General features: G+C 35.1%; 3 protein-coding genes across 3 annotated transcripts; 1 reads left to right on the plus strand and 2 right to left on the minus strand.

Moving 5' to 3' along the window:
• Positions 1-1,247: 1,247 nt before the first annotated feature.
• LOC130745687 (60S ribosomal protein L7-4) lies at positions 1,248-3,157 on the plus strand. The gene is made up of 7 exons (XM_057598051.1): positions 1,248-1,388; positions 1,607-1,785; positions 1,886-1,983; positions 2,074-2,131; positions 2,351-2,430; positions 2,510-2,612; positions 2,701-3,157. Exons 2-7 carry the CDS (start codon positions 1,609-1,611, stop codon positions 2,914-2,916), a joined length of 732 nt encoding a protein of 243 aa, XP_057454034.1. The 5' UTR covers positions 1,248-1,388; positions 1,607-1,608; the 3' UTR covers positions 2,917-3,157.
• A 2,096-nt stretch (positions 3,158-5,253) lies between these two features.
• Positions 5,254-9,614, minus strand: LOC130745688 (metal tolerance protein C4). Its single transcript, XM_057598052.1, has 13 exons — positions 9,133-9,614; positions 8,990-9,044; positions 8,655-8,787; positions 8,519-8,574; positions 8,082-8,196; positions 7,903-7,960; positions 7,695-7,813; positions 7,090-7,209; positions 6,883-6,984; positions 6,730-6,802; positions 6,016-6,083; positions 5,591-5,651; positions 5,254-5,512 (listed from the first exon to the last, which is right to left on the minus strand). The coding sequence occupies exons 1-13, from the start codon at positions 9,350-9,352 to the stop codon at positions 5,370-5,372; spliced, it is 1,323 nt and encodes a 440-aa protein (XP_057454035.1). The 5' UTR covers positions 9,353-9,614; the 3' UTR covers positions 5,254-5,369.
• Positions 9,615-11,173: 1,559 nt separating this feature from the next.
• Positions 11,174-18,219, minus strand: LOC130745689 (mannosyl-oligosaccharide 1,2-alpha-mannosidase MNS1). Its single transcript, XM_057598053.1, has 14 exons — positions 17,723-18,219; positions 17,129-17,176; positions 16,586-16,768; positions 15,940-16,052; positions 15,397-15,459; positions 15,094-15,265; positions 14,199-14,288; positions 13,845-13,969; positions 13,626-13,691; positions 13,243-13,351; positions 13,044-13,142; positions 12,404-12,484; positions 12,161-12,331; positions 11,174-11,958 (listed from the first exon to the last, which is right to left on the minus strand). The coding sequence occupies exons 1-14, from the start codon at positions 17,882-17,884 to the stop codon at positions 11,719-11,721; spliced, it is 1,722 nt and encodes a 573-aa protein (XP_057454036.1). The 5' UTR covers positions 17,885-18,219; the 3' UTR covers positions 11,174-11,718.

Consider the following 18,219-nt stretch of genomic DNA (forward strand, 5'->3'; position numbering starts at 1 on the left):
AGGCCACGATGGTGGTGGTAATACAAATGATAATAATGGCGGCAATTATGACAGAGGCAGTGGTGGAGGTGGGGACGGTCAAAGTGATGGTGGTGGAGGGTGGTGGTGGTGGCGGTTGATCAAATATTTTCATGTAATTTATACATCACACTCTTATCATACATTATCCATCATCTATATGGTGAATTAAATAATTCATCATTTTAATGTATAAGAGGGGATTGATGGATAAGCTTATACAATACAATGTTACCACCAAATAATGGATAAGTCTATAGTATATTGTATGAACTTATACTATCATGCCTAATTCAGCGTACCAAACGAGCCTTAATAGTATTAAAGATTATAATTTTTTCAATATAAAGGTAATAGTCATAGAAATTAAACCCGAACTCGCACTCTAACCCTGATTTTAATGGGAAAATATAATTTGACCGGACTTCTGAAAAAATCAAGCTTGAAATTGAACCTGAAGAAGCGGGGATGGAGACAAGTTTGAGATTACTAATACCCACCTTGAACCCGAACTTTCCTTAGTATATTAATCAAATAATTTGAATAATAGTAGAAGTCAAATAATAATATTTAATTCATATATTTTTCTAAAAGTGTGATTTAACTATAAATTTTTTATGTTTTTAAAATTATTGACAACTATTTTCATAAATTATTTGAATTAAAATGTCTCTGATAAGTGAATTACTTAAATATGTATAAATTAATAAGTTTAAATTAAAATATTTAAAAATAATTTGGACACAAGTTCCCTAAACCCTACAAGCTTAGGTTTGAATGTCTTATTTTTGGCATCTTCAAACTCGTATTAAAATTTGCCCCACTCTTAATAAGGTTAGGGTTGAGGAGAGCTAAACCCGACCCACCCTCGCCCATTGCCAAGTTTATCGGTTAATTAATAGCTTTTTTTAACGTCCGCTTGGTTAATAGTTATTGTTTCATCAAATTAAAGAAAAAAAAAAATTAGATTGATTTGAAAATTGTTTTTCTTTTCTGAAAAAAAATTGTTTTTATAACATTAACAAGAAAATTAGTTGACAAAAAATAAGAGATAAAAGAAAAAAGACTCAGAAGTTTAACTACTGGGTTTTTTTTTGTTGCTGTTAGTGGGCTTGAGGTCTATTTATTGATATGGGCTTGTGATCAATCAAAATAAAATAAAATATTGTTTACAAAAAACACTGGTTCATTTGCATCGACGGTCAGAATCAATCTTTAAAGCAAGGCATTAATCATAGCCGTCAAATGTCACTAGTCTGAGAGCACACAAGCACTACAAAACCCTAGCCATCTCATTTCGACGTTGTTGACAAGCCCCGCCGAGAAACCCTAGGTTGCAGTTGCAGTTGCAGAGAGCCTCCACTGTATCGGTAAGTTCACCTACGCGTTTCATTCATCGTTCGCGTTTTGCTTGACCCGCTTTCTAGATCTACGATTCGATCGATTCTTCATTGGTTTCTCGATTTCATTTTTTGTTGCTTAGTTTGATTGAATATTTTGATTTTAGATCATTGTTCAATGCTAGATGTTTCAGTGTGAATCATGGTTGATTTGTTTATCTACTGTGATTGGATTTTATTTTTGACAGAGATGGGTGAAGAGGTGAAGGCATTTGTTCCGGAGTCTGTGTTGAAGAAGAGAAAGAGGGAGGAGGAATGGGCTTTGGCGAAGAAGCAGGAGGTTGAAGCTGCTAAGAAGAAGAGAGCTGAGAGCCGCAAGCTGATCTACAGCAGGGCTAAGCAGTACGCCAAGGAGTACGATGAGCAGGTACCTGTTATTAGTTTGTTTCATTCTGTATTGTTGTTTATCCCAATTTATAGTAGTGCGATTATTTAGTATATTCACGATCCTGCCTTATATTGTATAGGAGAAGGAGTTGATTCGATTGAAGCGTGAGGCTAAGTTGAAAGGTGGATTTTATGTTGATCCTGAGGCTAAGCTCTTGTTTATCATTCGTATCCGTGGGTATGTGTTTTCTGTTTATTTGCTTGTAATTTCTTTATTGATTTATTATATTGTGGTGTTTTAATTCACATATTGACTGTGATTTTTCAGTATCAACGCCATGCATCCTAAGACTAGGAAGATCCTGCAGCTATTGAGATTGAGACAGGTAGAGTTTACAATTCTCACTGAATTTTGATATTGCCTCATTTAAGCTGTGAAAAGTAATTTAAGGGTTGGAAGAAGCTCGTGTTTGGTAATATGCTTGTAACTTATTGTTTGTACTCTGTTAGCATGTAAATAAGAATTAACAAACAATGATGTGCTGATTTTTTTTAAGTATTGAAGTGATTTGGTAATTGATGATTGTAATCTTTTTGTACAACAGATTTTCAATGGTGTATTCCTTAAGGTTAACAAAGCAACAGTCAACATGTTGCACAGAGTTGAGCCTTATGTTACTTTTGGGTATGCTAACTTCATTTTTATATCCTTTAAATTCGGTTTATTTTTTCAATCACTTAAGACACTTTTGCTTTGGTTCTAGATACCCTAATCTGAAGAGTGTAAGGGAACTTATCTACAAGAGAGGTTATGGCAAGTTAAACAAGCAGAGAACTGCTCTTACTGACAACTCCATTGTTGAGCAGGTGCAACAATCTCCCTTTTCTAAATATATGTATTACTTTTTGAATTCATTCATGACATGCTGCTGACGTTGCATGGATGACAATGTAGGCCCTGGGTAAGTTTGGAATCATCTCTGTTGAAGACCTTATCCATGAGATCATGACTGTTGGACCTCATTTTAAGGAGGCAAACAACTTCCTCTGGCCATTTAAGCTCAAGGCTCCTTTGGGTGGCTTGAAGAAGAAGAGGAACCACTATGTTGAAGGAGGTGATGCTGGAAACAGGGAGAACTACATCAATGAGCTAATCAGGCGCATGAATTAAGCTGTGTCAGTGTCCAATTATTAATTAGGGCAATCAGTCTTTCTTTGGCTTTAGAACAAGATCAGACATACATTTTCGTATCTGAAATTTTGGAAATAGCACATTTCTGGCTCTCATAAATCATTTTGCTAAGGTTGAATTTGTTTTTCATATATTTAAGTTTGAGTGATGAGTTTCATGTTGATTTTTCTATTTATGAATATGCTTGGTTTATAATGCTTAGCTTTCTATTTGCTATTCATACTATGCCTGTTCTAGAATGTTTTACTTTAAATCTCAATATAATGCTTAGCTTTCTATTTGCTATTCATACTATGCCTGTTCTAGAATGTTTTACTTTAAATCTCAATTTGCCTGATTTCAATTTTCAAATTTGCTTCTTTTCAATTCCTTTTTTCAGTAAATTGTTTGCATGTTCGATAAGTAATTATTGCTAAATTCAGTATCAACTGGAAATTTTGTTGTTAAATCTACTTGATTGAGTTTAGAGATTCACAGATAAGCTTTTTATAACTGTTACTTATTTGTCAAATTATATTGAAAGTTGTTATTTTTAACTACCCAATCAAAATGAAATCCATTCTTTGGGGTCTTTTTTAGTATTTGGTACAATGCTCAAGTCATGTCTTGTTGATCTGTAATTTAAGCTGGTTTCTTTGCTCTGAATGGACTGGTTGAATTATGGGTCGTCTTGGCTTGTTGTAAACCAGTGTTTACTTGCTCTCTGGAGCACTGCTTGTCTACGCCCGCTAATGGGTCCTCGACAATCAACTCTGCTTATTTTGATATCAATTTTCATCTAAAACAACGTAACTGCAGTAACTGATGATTTTTGTTTTCTACTCACCAATCCTTTTTTAGAAAGTTAATCAATCTTTTTCAAATAGCTGAAAATGTATACAAAGTTGTATTGTATTTTAAAATTCTTAAATAAACTCTTGTTTTTCTTGTATAAAAATACGAAACTAGCTATGATTTATACTCCAACCAGTTTAAGCTTCATTATCTCGCATTCATTTTTTATCTTTTTCTTTTGATTCAATTGGAGTATAATCCATCATAGTTTCAAAAAAAAATTATATAATCCTGATCTTTTGCTTTTTTTTCCTATCTTTTCTTCATATCTCTCTATTTCTCCTCCATTTTCACTTAAAGAGAAGGCAGAACATAACTTTTTGCATACAAAAGTCTTTCTGAAGCGCGCTATGTACAAGAGCTATTTGCTATCTCATGATGGTAATCACTATTCGTCCGAAACCACTCTTACTACTAATTAGGTTAGTCGAATCTCGAAACCACTCTTACTACTAATCAGGTTAGTCGAATCTCGGAAAAGTTTCGTAAAGATAATCACAGTACCACCAGCCACTTATTAAGATGGGTGAATGAGTTTAAACTAGTGGAGAGGACCTTTCAACTTGAGGGTTGAGCATCCTGCATACCCAATTAGGGGGAAGTGATGTCCAAGTTGAACTGTTTTAATGTTGGCTGATACAAGCTGAATCGTTTAACTCGCAGATAAATGAGTTAGTGTCTGCGGATAAATTTGTGGTCACTTGGAAAAACAAGATTAACATATATAAGAGTTGTCGGCTAATAAGTTGAATAGACGCCCATTAAAGTGAACATTTCTACCATCTCCATCCTTATTCATGAGTTTGGATCTGAATAGAAGAACTTTATTGATACCAAGAACTTCTTCAAATATCAAGATAAGTTCAACGTCCAAACAAAATAATTTTAATATTTCCCTACTATCGGTATTCATTCATAGCCGTGTTGTTAGTGCACACTTGTGTTTATGTTCTCAGTTTATTTTGGTAAAATTTAGTATGATAGTGAGTTAAAAATAGTGATTAATATTTAAATACATTTTTCGAGCAAGGTAGGTTGTAAGATTATGAATTTCAATTGTGAAATCTTATATATATCCACCACAAAAGCTAAACTTTGCAACTTCATAGCATAACTGATTTTGAAACTTAGAATCAGTTATGAAAGGAAGCATTCAAACACCCAAAAATAGATTTTGCTGGTGGAGAAACAAATTTAACTTTACAAACAGATCCATGGAATCTATCTGAAGCAAAGGCTAGGCTAACATTCAGCAGTGGTGATGAAATTTAATGACTTAATTGAGTTAATTCACTTAACCATGAAAAAAGGTACTTGCTGCAGATGACACGATCTCCGAGCATATAATCGAGCTTAGCATTTAAACACCATTTCTCTCGTATAGATGGTTTGTTTTCACACTCGAGGTTGGACTGACATCATTCCAGAAACCCATGCATGTTTAGGTGGAGAAGAAAACATGAATTTGTGCACTGAGGCAAGTAACTCGAAACTTCATATTTCCTTAAGAAGCAAAAGGCCTCGTGATACATGATGTAGCCAAATCAATAATCACAAATGCTTAGATAATATGAATTAAAAAGAATAGGGTATTGAATTCATTGAAATTTTTCAGTTGATAATGTTACTTCCGTTGGATTATGGGCCTCAATATCAACATGCCGAATGCCAGGAACAAGATTCTGAATCTCTGTCTCTAACCTATCCACTTCACTTCCTAACGCTGTAACTACTTCCTCACCTGCCATAACTCAGAACTGTCAGCAAGTAATCATTTCTCAATAAGCAAGATTATAAGGATCAAGTTTCTACTGCATACCATAATTTGACATAATCCTCATCAAGGCAGTATCATCACCCTCCTTTGAAGCTTCACGAAACTGTAAACAATAAAAGTTCAGAGGTAGTTATGACAGTTACATATCTAAAGATTCTAACCACAAATTGGTAATCAGGGCAATGGAATTATTGTGTTGAATGATTATGAAAGGAGGGGGTTAAGTTAAATTAGCCATGCTTCAAGAACAGGATTATATTATTCTTTTAAATGTAAACTAATGCCCTAGGATAGTTTTCATGAGGTTAACTGCCAAAGCACATATTTTCAACTGGTACCATTGCATAACTGTTTAGCTATAATGTAATAAGAAACTGCAGTGAGTGAGAGTTAAAAGCAATAATAACAACAGAACATAGAGAGCATATTTCCAAAGGTTTTATAACATGTAGTAGAAGAGTATCAACCTGTTTGGCCCACTCTTCACGTCCAGTCCTTTTAAGATAATTTTGCACCACCATCACTCCATTAAAATCTGTTTCATTATGAATGAGCAGATTAAAACCATCATATGCTTAATTGTTACCATTACTTGAATTTAAAATGCTTCGTGCATTTAGACGTCAAAATTTGAATTTATGAAATGAAAAACTCCATATATATGTGTTTTTTTCTTTTTTCAAAAAGAGCAATTTTAAATTAAATAAGTTTTGAAAAATTGACAAGTGTTTATGGAAAAAAAAGCAAAATTCCATAAAACAGTTTCAGTGATTTCCCCCAACTAGTAACTTCTTTTAAAAGAACCTAAAAAAGATAGATCACACCTTTCTTTACGGTTAACCCAAACTAGCCTTACTCTACCATCCTGAAATTCTAACAGAAAGTGAGAATGGTAAAAACAAACTGTAAGGGTCCAGATAGCACCACTATTTAAGTTTGAACTTGAAAGGATAGCATGATTGATGCAAATAACCAAAATAAAGGTATTGAAATTGAAAACTAGACAGACCATACTGGTTGAATGATTCTATTACAACAGGATCAGAAATATATTGAAATTAAAATAAAATGAGACCTTTCATGTTCATAACTTCCAAGACTATATTCATGATAATGTTTTTTTGAAAAACATTAGACAACTATCAAAAAATTTAAACAGGAACAATGATGTGAAGGATAACCTATTTCTGCCTTAAATCTGAAGAATCCAGGCCCAATAACTTCGCTTTTGCAATCATAGAGGGAATCAACAACCTGTAGCATAAAAGCCACCTTAGTAAAATGAATAAGACAAAAGCTATTATGCAATTTTATAGAAACTAGAATGCTTGTACCGGGTCATTTTTCAAAAACTGAAGTACTTTATCCATATCATGATCATCCATAGCTCTACCAATCAAAGCATGTCGGTTTCTCTGGATAAGAAATATTGCGACCTGCAAAGTTAATTGACCATGAAATTAAACAAAATTAGATACCAGCTCTATGCTCTCCAACTTCAAATGGCTGGAAAATTTTGCTGTCTTCTGAATCCTCTTTACCATTCCAAGTAAATTGCCAACTATGATTGATCCTATGGGATCATAAATGGCATTCCCAGTAGCGTTCACTGCAACCAATGATGCCCCAGCGATAAGAAGGCCAGTTACTGCAGCCCCATCCTGCATATTTTTCAATTATTTATAAGAACAAACGACAGGACAGAATCTTAATTTGTTTCTAAAGGGTTTTGAAATCTAAATAGACAACTAAGTTCCTGTTGCGTAGCCCAGCAGAGAGATGAATAAACAACTCTCAGCAATACATGTTTAAACTTTAAAGTCGCTCTTCCTCATTCCTTTCTATGATGCAAAATGAATAAATAACACATTTTCTTTACCATGGCCTATGAGAAACATAAAAATTAAAGTTCGAGTTAGTTGTATAATAGAAAAAGTGTACCTAGCTTTAATAACTGTTTCTAAGGAAAAATATGGCCAAATATGTAAATAAGTGATGAATAATAATTTATAATTTATTTTATCTAAAATCTTATTTCTGAGCTGTGAGCTTCCTTCCTCTATGATATATCAGCAATTCTTGTTAAAACCAAAGTAACAGTAACATGTTCCAGTAAGTAAAGATGATTGAGTGCAATAAGTTCCACCTCTGTCATCACCGCAACTGATGTAGGATCATGGCCACGCCAAACATAGTCTCGTATTGTCATTCCCTCTGCGGCTGCACCTTTCTTGACAGCTTGTATGGCAACAATAAGAGAGGCACCTAACAAAAAATGCCCAATGAAAAATGGAAAGAACTGAAATAGCTGAAGGAGAATAGACTGCACCAGATTGACATGCAGAAAGCAGTACCTTCAATGATGAATGAACCGCATAGGACCAAAGCTGCATATTTCATATTCTCAGGGGGCTGAAAAGGAAACCCTCGAAATTCAATTCATTGAGAGAAAATTCACAGACAAATATTAAAATATGGAAAATGAAAATAACGATAAAGAAACTAAATGTTTTCATTCTACCTAGTTAAATACCTGAGCAATCCACAAGTTTTGAACCCCATGAACAACTGTAGCGCCAGAACCAAGACAAAATATCCCAACAGCAGATATCAAAGACCAAACAAATCTTTCCTTGGAATAGCCATAACTACAGAAATAGAAGATATTACCATTTCAGTGCAGTGATTAAGTTCTAAATTCATGCGAAGACAGAGGCTATCTCATTTCAACCCATAAAACAGTAATGAACGCTATAACTAATATTCATACATCAAGTCTCGTTAAATTTCGCACAATTAGTAATGGAAGCACAATTCACCGAACTCAGATCCAATAGCTATCTATGCATTCACCATTAGTTCATCCAGCATGTGAATGCATATCTAATATCAGAAAACAGCTTGAAACTGAATAAGTAACAAAAAAATCGGTACATGTTTGACAAAATTAATCAAGACTGTGCAACTCACGGATGAATAGCATCAGGTGCGCGCCTCGAGCTACTTAGACCATAAGCAAGCAACGCCTACAAAATAAGTTACGGAGCACACATTAGTTCCTAGTTCAAATTAAGCAACCCATCATACAATGCCAACTAAACCATACCTGGTTTGCAAAGTCGGCAACTGAATGCACAACTTCAGCTAGCATAACATGGCTAGAGGTAGATAACCACACTCCAAATTTGAGAGAAAATACAAGAAAGTTACACCACAATGCGGTCGTGACAGCTCGCTGACTACAATAATAGACAACCCAAAAAGCAAAAACAAGGCATGTAAGCATTGTTATCTTATCCTCTCACTCAATTGAATAAAAAACAAACAACAAAGATGGTAAACAAGAAAAAGAAACATATCCATGTCAATGTAAATTGTTTTCATATATAACAAAGATAATGCTAGCAAAAACATAAAAAATAAACCAAAAAAATAAACAACCTGTGGCGATCGTTGAATTCAATGATCTTTGTCTGCTTAGTCCTTGTAAAGAAACCTACAAGAGTGAAGAGAAAAAGGTGAATGAATGAGATAAGATAAGGAAAAATAATGGGTAGCAGAAGAAATGAAAAAAAGAGAGGTACCGCGATTGGAGGAGTAATGGTGATGGTGAAGGAGGTGGCGACGAGCATCGAAGGAGAGGCAGATTGAACGTCTGGAGGGGAGTGAATGGGAGGTGGTGGTGGTGGTGGTGGTTGGTCGTGGGTGGTGGTCTGGTTTGAGAGCGATAATGGAGATTGAACAAGACCAGTGTTGGTGAGTGCGGCGAAAGCGAGAGCGAAGAAGGTTGTAGGATATTCGCATTTAAGATGAAATGATGGGAACCCAGTTGAGGTGATGATGAATCGGTTGATGGGTAAGAGTCAAAATTAGGGCTTTCAGCTATTTCCGAATTCCATTGTTGATGGATTGAAGAAGCATGGTGAGGAGCTGAAAGGAGTGGAGTAGAGTGAAGTGGAAAGAAGGAAATTAAATATTGATGGAATATTCAACCAATTGCAATTGCAGGGTTTCAGTGCCTCTCTCCAACCCACAGCTGCTAACATATATACAAGAAGACTGAATCTTCTAGTATTATTTAGGTCCAGATGCATTTCCTATATAGCTCAGCTCCTTAAGCATCTAGTTAGTTAATGATCTCATGACTTGCCAATATGGATAATGATTTGTAGGAAGAGACGTACTCACTTAATGTGAAATCAGAGTCTTGAGATGATTAATTTCATGGCTATCGGTTATAGAATACTTTGTGAAAGAAAAAAAAGTGTAAACCGCTTCAATAAGACTCGGTTGGTTATTTCTTAAGTTATAATAACTTCATGACAGCTAATCCACGCATTTCATAGTATCTAGATGATTGTATGCACATGAAAACATTATTAGTATCTTTGAAAATGAGTAGTTTTTTTCAATGAGTTAGGAGAGAAAGTAAAAAGAATTTGAGTGTTATGTTAGCTTAAACGTTCTTTAGAGCAACCTAACTTGTACTTAGACACACACTTAGCTAATAAAAGTGATGCAATGACATTATATGGTAATCGTTCAAAAAAAAAAACATTATATGGTAAAGTAAATAATTATAATAGTTGGTTAAAAATTAGTGATTTAATGAACATAATAATATATTATTAATGTAAGCATATTATCACAATCTCAACAATTTACCGGAGCTAAATCCATATAACAAAAAACCCTTAGATGTGTTTGGTTCAAAGGAAGAGAAGAAAGGAAATTAGAGAAGAGATTTTAATGGAGGGTAGAGGATGGGAAGAGAAGAGATGAATTTTAAATTTAATAATATTATGTTAAGAGGGGATTTGTTAAGAGGGTTAAGAGAAGGGAAGGGGCAGTAAATCATTTTTTGTTTGGTTAAGATTGAGAGAAATTTTAAAAGAACTTAATTTTATTATGTTTAAAATATAATTTTGCTCATTGATGTGGTGGTTTTGAAGGGTGTTGGGTTGCATGGTAGTGATAGACAGTATTTGATGATGGGGGCAGTAGAGGAAGCTCGTGTTGGGCCGCAACGAAGATTTGCAGTGGTGGTGAAAAAAGGTGTTAGTCTGTGGCATCATAGGGTGTTAGGCGGTGCTGTTGATGAAGGGTACTGGGTGGCAATGGTAGTGGTGGTGGAGCTTGTTAAGCGGCAACAATGGTGATGGGCAGGGCCAAGCACAAGAAATGTTCAAGACCTAAAGGTAGCATGGCAACAATTTTTAATGGCTTCTCGCAGTGGTGATGGTGAAGAGTTAAAAGACATGAAGAAAACTGGTGGAAATGGACGTGTGATGTGTTTCTAACTAAAATCTATAATCAAAAAAACTTCTTTCCAGTTTTAAAAACTAGGCTAAAATTGTTTCCAACATAAAAACTCTATTTTAGCCAAATTCAATTTGGTTAAAATTTAAAATTTGAAGTTTTCCTGATTTCTATGTCACTTTTCTTTCTTGTTGAGAGAAATATGAAGAATGGTTGAGAACTGAGAACCACTCTAGGGCTCTAGTACCACATCAAATTTTCATTAGAGAGAAAAAAAAGAAGCTCTAGCTAGCTCTCCATAGAATTCCTTAAATGAGTAAAACTGTAAAAGGACTGCTCAAAGGAGTAGGTCAGTAGGCATTCAAATAGTATAGACACCCAACATACACTCAAAGTGAAAATTAATAAAAGAGTGAAGTAATTAATGTAATATAGGATGAATGTGATAAGAAAAGAGAGAACAATGGGATGTATGTGGCGTGCCTGCATCAACGTATCATTACTGCTGCTCAAACTAAAAAGAAAAGTAAAGGCTGGAACTGTCTTGTTATTGAATGTGCAGATATATGCCCCCAAATACATAAACCGTGCAGTTACTGATCGGAAAATTTGGTTCCAGACAAAGGAATAAAATAAAGGGCAGTAACCTATTAGCCATGAATTTCAAAAGGGCCAGTCATCAACAAAGGGTCGAGTCGCCACCTTGAATTTTGTAAGAACTTCTGTGAAGACCTATTTCCTATACTATGCACCATCTATAGCAGCATGAACCCCTTCTCCCTCCCTGTCTCAACTGCTCACCTATGAGGGAATGCTCACATCTTACAAGCTCCAATAAAAATGGAACAAACTGCTCTTCGCGAATCTTCATAAAAGGGGTTCAACACGTGATGGCGGAGAAGAACGGAAGTCTAACCAGATCGACCTTCCTTTCTGCCACGTAATCTAGAAAAAGGTTTTTGCTTCTCATTTGAGTTCTCAACAACTCCCCCTTCATGCCTGGTTACAATCCTCAGAGGGTGAGCTTCTGTGTTGAATACCCATTGATCCAATGGGATGACCGAAGGAGGTGAAAAGAGAAGATAAAGATACTTGAGAGTCTCCGCAAGAAAGAAGCTCTGCATCATGTTGTCTTTGACGCCACTATTAACCTGAGAAGTAAGAACAACATGCGAGAATAAGTTAAGTTTTCAATTGATAATGCACATAGAGTGCCTCAGCAATTTATCAATGTGCTTTTCAGTAAAGGCTTTTCTTTGAAGGACCAAAACAAATAAGTCTTTCATTTGATGTACTTAAAACAACAATAATGCAAACCCAAACACATTAAATGTGAAATTGAGGTGTGCTTACATCCTTCAATCCAACATAGCCTGACTCTATGCGGGAGTTCTTCTCAAAAGCTTGAAATATATTCCAACCCCATTCTTGGTATGTCTTGTTGCCAGTTAGACGCCAAAGGTAGAAGAGTGACTCAACTGTCTCTGGCCTCAGTATGTTCCATGATGTACCCACACTCATGTCCTTAACATTCAAAAGTAAATTTCAGACCACACAATTCTCAAATTGCATATCCCAAATAAACTAATAACTAACCTGCCCAGAATGAAAGAAATAATTCTCTCCAGCCAATTTTGTTGGAGTTGATTGGTAGAAGTTATAACATGTCCAAGCAAGCTGTAAAGGAAGTCAAATACATTCATCAATGAGCTCATAAAATCCATCATTCTCCAACAAAATACCAACAAATAGCAGAGAATAAATGCAGAGTTCAATTCCCTATAGCTTGTCTCACTCTAAACATCCCCAACACCGCTTCCATTCACATAGGAGAATTATATAATAGACGATGCAATTCTTAGTTATAAACTTATAGCTCAAGACAAACATTCTCTTCTTTAGCTAAAGGATAAATTCCTTGGGGCAAGAAATGGGAAACAAGTCTTCCTCAAAGGAAAACACAGATAGCAACATCTACCCCTCTCTAGTCTTTAAAATATGATATAGAATTTCAAAATTCACATGCATGCTAATCTACCCGAAGCACAATATATACGTGTGTGAGTGAAACTGTTGGCATTACAATTTTGATACAAGCAATTAAACGATTATGAATCACGATAAAAATGGTTAAAATTATATTGATGTGAAAAAATACAGTAAACTGATAAGTCAAGAGTTAAGACCAAAACAAGTCAGTCAACTGCGGGTTTTTTAAATAGCAATTAAGATATACCTCTTCTGCTAGTGTCAGAAATTTCTGTGAATCATCAGGACCGTAACCAGATGATCCCAGAGCAAGCATCCCTGGAGCAAAGCATGCTAGTTCATCCATCTGCAGTTACTCAGTCCAATGAAAATTTATACTAACAACCAAAATATCGTATGGTAAATACTAAATGTGACAATACCAGTATTGTAATGCAATATCATACTTTGTCCGAGAGAGAATCTCCATTCTTCTCACATAAATAAGTAAAAGAAGATGGTGTTGATCTCCGAATCAAACTTGACAGACCTTTCATTGATTTCTCCCACATATCTCTGTTTTCAAGATTCAAGAAGTGGAAATAAATCAGTTAAAGAGCACTCGACATTTCTAGTTTACTAACTTATCTTACTTTTATTTGAAAAGCAAAATTGAAATGTCTTTAACAGTCAAAATTTAAAGACTAAAATACATAAACTTTCTTTCATTAATCCAAGGAAGTCAGATCATATCAGACACAGTTCCAATGACAATTATTCCAGCATGAAGCCATCAATCAATACAGCCCAAAGAGCAGAAAATGTGATAAAGTAGGTACATTATTCTCACCTATAAAGTTTTACAGCTGAAGTCTGATTCCCCTGTATCCAAACTTTTAGCAAGTACTCATAAAAACTGCAATAAGATCGTGTTAATCACAAGCCAGACCAAATTAACAAATGGAAAGTAAGTTGATTAGGAGTAAACACTGTTCATACTATGCTAATAAATGCAGAAGCTCACTATGATTCTATCGTACAAAAGATGGTCTTTAAATTGTGTTAATACCTGTCGCCCATAGCACCAAATGTAATGGGAGAGTAGCCTGTTGTTCCACTATGAGGATTAATATAGATAGGAAGTAATCCATCATCGGGAAATGTTTTATTGAGCTGTGTTATTACATTCTCCACCTGAAATTGCAAGGTGCAAACCAATTGGCGCGTTTCTAGAAAATTAGCCTCCAAAGTAATATACAAATCACAAGACATGAGCAATTACATTGTGCCATTAGCCATTAAATACATTAGTCAGGTTGAAGTACGTAGAAAGCTAGTGGAAATTTCTAATTTTCACCTACAAAAATGTGGAGATACCCCCATCTTAAAAAATAATTGAACAAATGGAGTCAAAGTTAAAAACCTTCTGCTGATACTTTGGGTCTCCAGTCCTTTGAGATAGAGCAATGAACTCTAGCTGTTCAGTGCCAGAATCAGCCAGAATACTCTCACCCTAGAAAAATGAAGACAAAAAGAAATTAAACTTTAATGAGTCAGTTGTAGTGATTGCGAAAAATACAGCTGGAGCCAGGGATTCAAAATCAAAACTATTGTACAAGTGAAAACCAATTCATCAAGCTCAGTAAATCTAAGGTAGAAAGTCTCTGATCTTAAAATAAGGCGTGTGAATGTTCTTTGCAATATTAACTAGCCAAAATTCACGCCTCTAATACAAACCTACTAAGATGAAATACTGTTTTTTTTTCTAATAAAATAAGTAAATAGTCATTTCCAGAATCAAGACTCAGACAAAAAGGTCCTAAAATTGTGCTTCTGATTTTTCTAGCCAAACTTTCATGTCCGTGAAAAATAGACCATGTAAAAGCAAATTTTGAGAACATGGAGAGGCTGTTCAAAGTTCAAACACATAAAGTTACTTCTTAAATATTGCACCAAAATATAAATGTCTTTTACTTTTTACAAAAGATAGTATATAAGAAGCTCATACAAAAAACTATTAAAAGGTCACCAAACCAGACTCGAATAACAGATCCAACTTCATTGCGCTAGTAGTAAATTTTGCTTGAAAACCAATATGAAGCTTAAAAAATGAGTAATAACCAACCACAATATTCATGCTTAGAAGTGAAGACCAAGGACTATAAAATCATAAAAGCTATATCTCTAAGGATAAAAAAAATTCAAACAAGGACAGGTAGTTAAGATCAGAGTATCAGACTATAACCCATGAAAGCAGTATCCCAAATATCCAAGCGTTCAGTAAGACTGAAATGCATACTTAGAATTATATAACTTACACCAGTCCAACTAGGATTGTGTGCCCGTCCCTGTGACAAGTTGATTATGTTATAAGGAATTCCTGTAGGTGTGTTCCATGCAGGAAGTAATCTGTCTGCAATTTCTTTAGCCTTGGTGAGGAAAACTTTGTCCCCTGAAAGATCATATGCACTAAGAAGGCCACCAACTACTCTGAATTGAGGTGAAAATAGACCAACAAACAAAAATATTAAAAAAATTAGTTTTGCAAATCATAAGCTCAAAATTATGCTTTTGGAAATGGGGAAGGGAATTTAACTGCAAAGTAAACCTTATAAAGTAACCTTATAGTTGTCTCAAAAACACTTGCTTCATAATCCTTGTTAAAATCCAGGTTCGCGACCCATCTGTCAAGATAATGTCTTAATATCAGAAAGAATGCAATAAAGCATGACCAAGAGTGTCATAATTAAACATTATACAGAAGAATACAGCATGCAGCTGAAAAAAAATTATGTACGTAGCTTCGATATATGAATAAGGAAAAAATTTCAGCAATGAAGTTAAAAAGGACAAACATGTATCAGAAATAAAACCTTGAGTTAAAAACCGTTAGCATGAAATTTTCCTCCAGAAGAATATTAAAATTGAGAGAGAGAGCCTCCAGAAGAGTATTAAAATTGTGTGTCTGTGAGAGACAGAGAGAGAGAGAGAGAGAGAGAAAACAAATAAAATAAATTTTCTACTCTATGTTCAAGACCATTTACCAAGTAAAACTCAAGAAGCAATGACACCACTATTTATTCCAAACAAATATAGAGATATGATAGAAACAAAAAATAATCATGATTTTATATTTCATGTAAAGAGTCAAAAGTTAGACTCACTCTCGAGATTTCTGAAACTGCTCATTGAGACCCATAATGTATAGTGTATCAAGAGAATCTATTAAAGTTGCTCCAAGACCTCCAAAACTATTGACACCATTCTTTGACTGCGGCTGGTAGCACCCAAAAAAAGAGAATGAAACTATTAGTTGTGAAGAGTGTAATTAAAAGAGCAAATAGTTTAATTATTTTTATGCAAAAACAAACCAATGTATATCATGCATCATTCAAAAGTACACATTTAGTACTAGAACATATTCGTATCTACAGCATAACCACATCACTAGATTAGATCACCATGCATGAAAGAAAAATACAGGGGATATTGGATATGGTATCAGAACAAGTTTTAAAAGTATCACCCATTAACTGACTAATAGCTTCAAAGGCATAATCTTTTCACTTTACATACATGAATTACATAATTATTGTGTTTTTCGATTGGATAACAAATATGAGTGAATTAAAGCCAGTTCTTGCAAGACCTTCAAGATTTACATCTAGGTAAAGAAGCTGAACTTATAGCCTTGCAACAGAAGCTTTGGACATCTCAGAAGATGCCCCCAAGGGGAAATACCAATAAATTTAAAACTATCATGAAATAAAAAGTAAAAGGTCAATGATTCATAATAGGGATTCACCATACCTGAAGTTCATCTTGGCCCCATGCATACTTCTCATAAGACCCCCAAGCATGAAGCATTGCTTCTTTTACTTTTTCTCTCCTCTCGATATCAATGGGATCATCAGGGACCTCTTTACTGGTGAGTTTTTTCGCTTTCCAGTCAAACTTCCCGACAGTACCACCTTTTGCATTTAACTCTTCCAACTGAAACAAGCCCAATTGCTCAGCTCCCAGAGAGAAGATTAATAACAAAGTTTCGTAACATAATATTGCAGTCATCAAATAAGAACCATGAGCTGTGAAACAGCCTCAAGGAAAGGATTCACTAGCTAACAACGAGAGGTGACAATAAGCTTCATGTGAGACCGAATGGGGAATGACAATTCACACAGGAGGATTTCAGTCAGTTTCAAGCAGGCGTCATGCAGGGTATGCCAAATATAAACAGGTTTTTTTTATTGTTTGCAAAATTAAATGAAATGTTTTTCTGGAACTGGAAAAACTCACTAAATGTTATAGACAAAACAACATATCCAAAAGGTCAAGCATATGACAATTTCTTACCAAATTTTGCAAATCAGTCACTTCTTTCCGTAGCTCAGCAATTTCCACCTGTTTTATAAGAGCAAAATCATGTACTCGCAGCGAAGGAAATTTATTCAAATCCCGTAAAAAAAGTCTCAAATATATTACATCTTCCCTCTATAAATAAAGTCACACTGAAAATGAAAGTAAAGTTGTACTATACAATCACGTCATTACAGTATTGTAAAACTAATTAACTAGTACCAATTTGGCTGTCTAGCAGGAGTCAAATATGAAAGCTTGACATCTCCTCATTATCTTGTAGAAATAATTGAAAATGCAATAAATCTCATTCTCAACCTATACTCTGATTTATGCCACATCCCAGCCCACTCAATTTTATAGATATGTAAACACACCAAAATGAATCATCCCATGTAACTCAGCAATAGCAGATCAATGTACAGTCTCAGACAGTACAGCACTGCTATCCTCTTCTACACAATTTCACTGCTATCTCCAAATTCTATACGATCTTAACAAGTAGCACATAATCTCCAAACACAACATTGAATTTCCAAACAATGCATGAGATCCACAATTCTGAAGAAGGGAAGTAAAGGAATCACCAACCTGGTGCTCGCTGACTAGAGTTTGACGATCCCAGAAAACGAAAGTGGCGAAGACAAAAACGATGAAGAGCAAAGCAAGACGCTTTGGTCGCTTGAGGTAATAGGAAGGGTGGCAGTACCTCCATTTGCTGCTACTCGTCACTGATCTGGTACCTCTCGCCATACCCAAATCCAAAAAACGCCAAAGATCTAAACTTTAGAGCAAAAACAAGCAACCAACAACCTTAAAATTAGATGGGGGATCTTGGCATCGGTTCCTTGAAATCTACGCTTGTGTTTGTCCGATGTGGTTGGAGTTGTGGGATGTGAACAGCAGAACAGGTTCGGTTCGAGGGTTTATAGATTCTCTCTCTGTGAATAAAGAATTGAATTGTGGATGTTACAGGAAGAAGAAGAAGACTTCGACTCCAGACGGCACGGGTCACAGGTTTGCTGAATTCCAAGTCAATTCAATTTCCGTAGTGAATATTCAACTTCTAATGGGGCTGTTTTTTTGGT

The sequence above is a fragment of the Lotus japonicus genome, chromosome 3, assembly GCF_012489685.1.
Source record: "Lotus japonicus ecotype B-129 chromosome 3, LjGifu_v1.2".
Classification (NCBI taxonomy): domain Eukaryota; kingdom Viridiplantae; phylum Streptophyta; class Magnoliopsida; order Fabales; family Fabaceae; genus Lotus; species Lotus japonicus.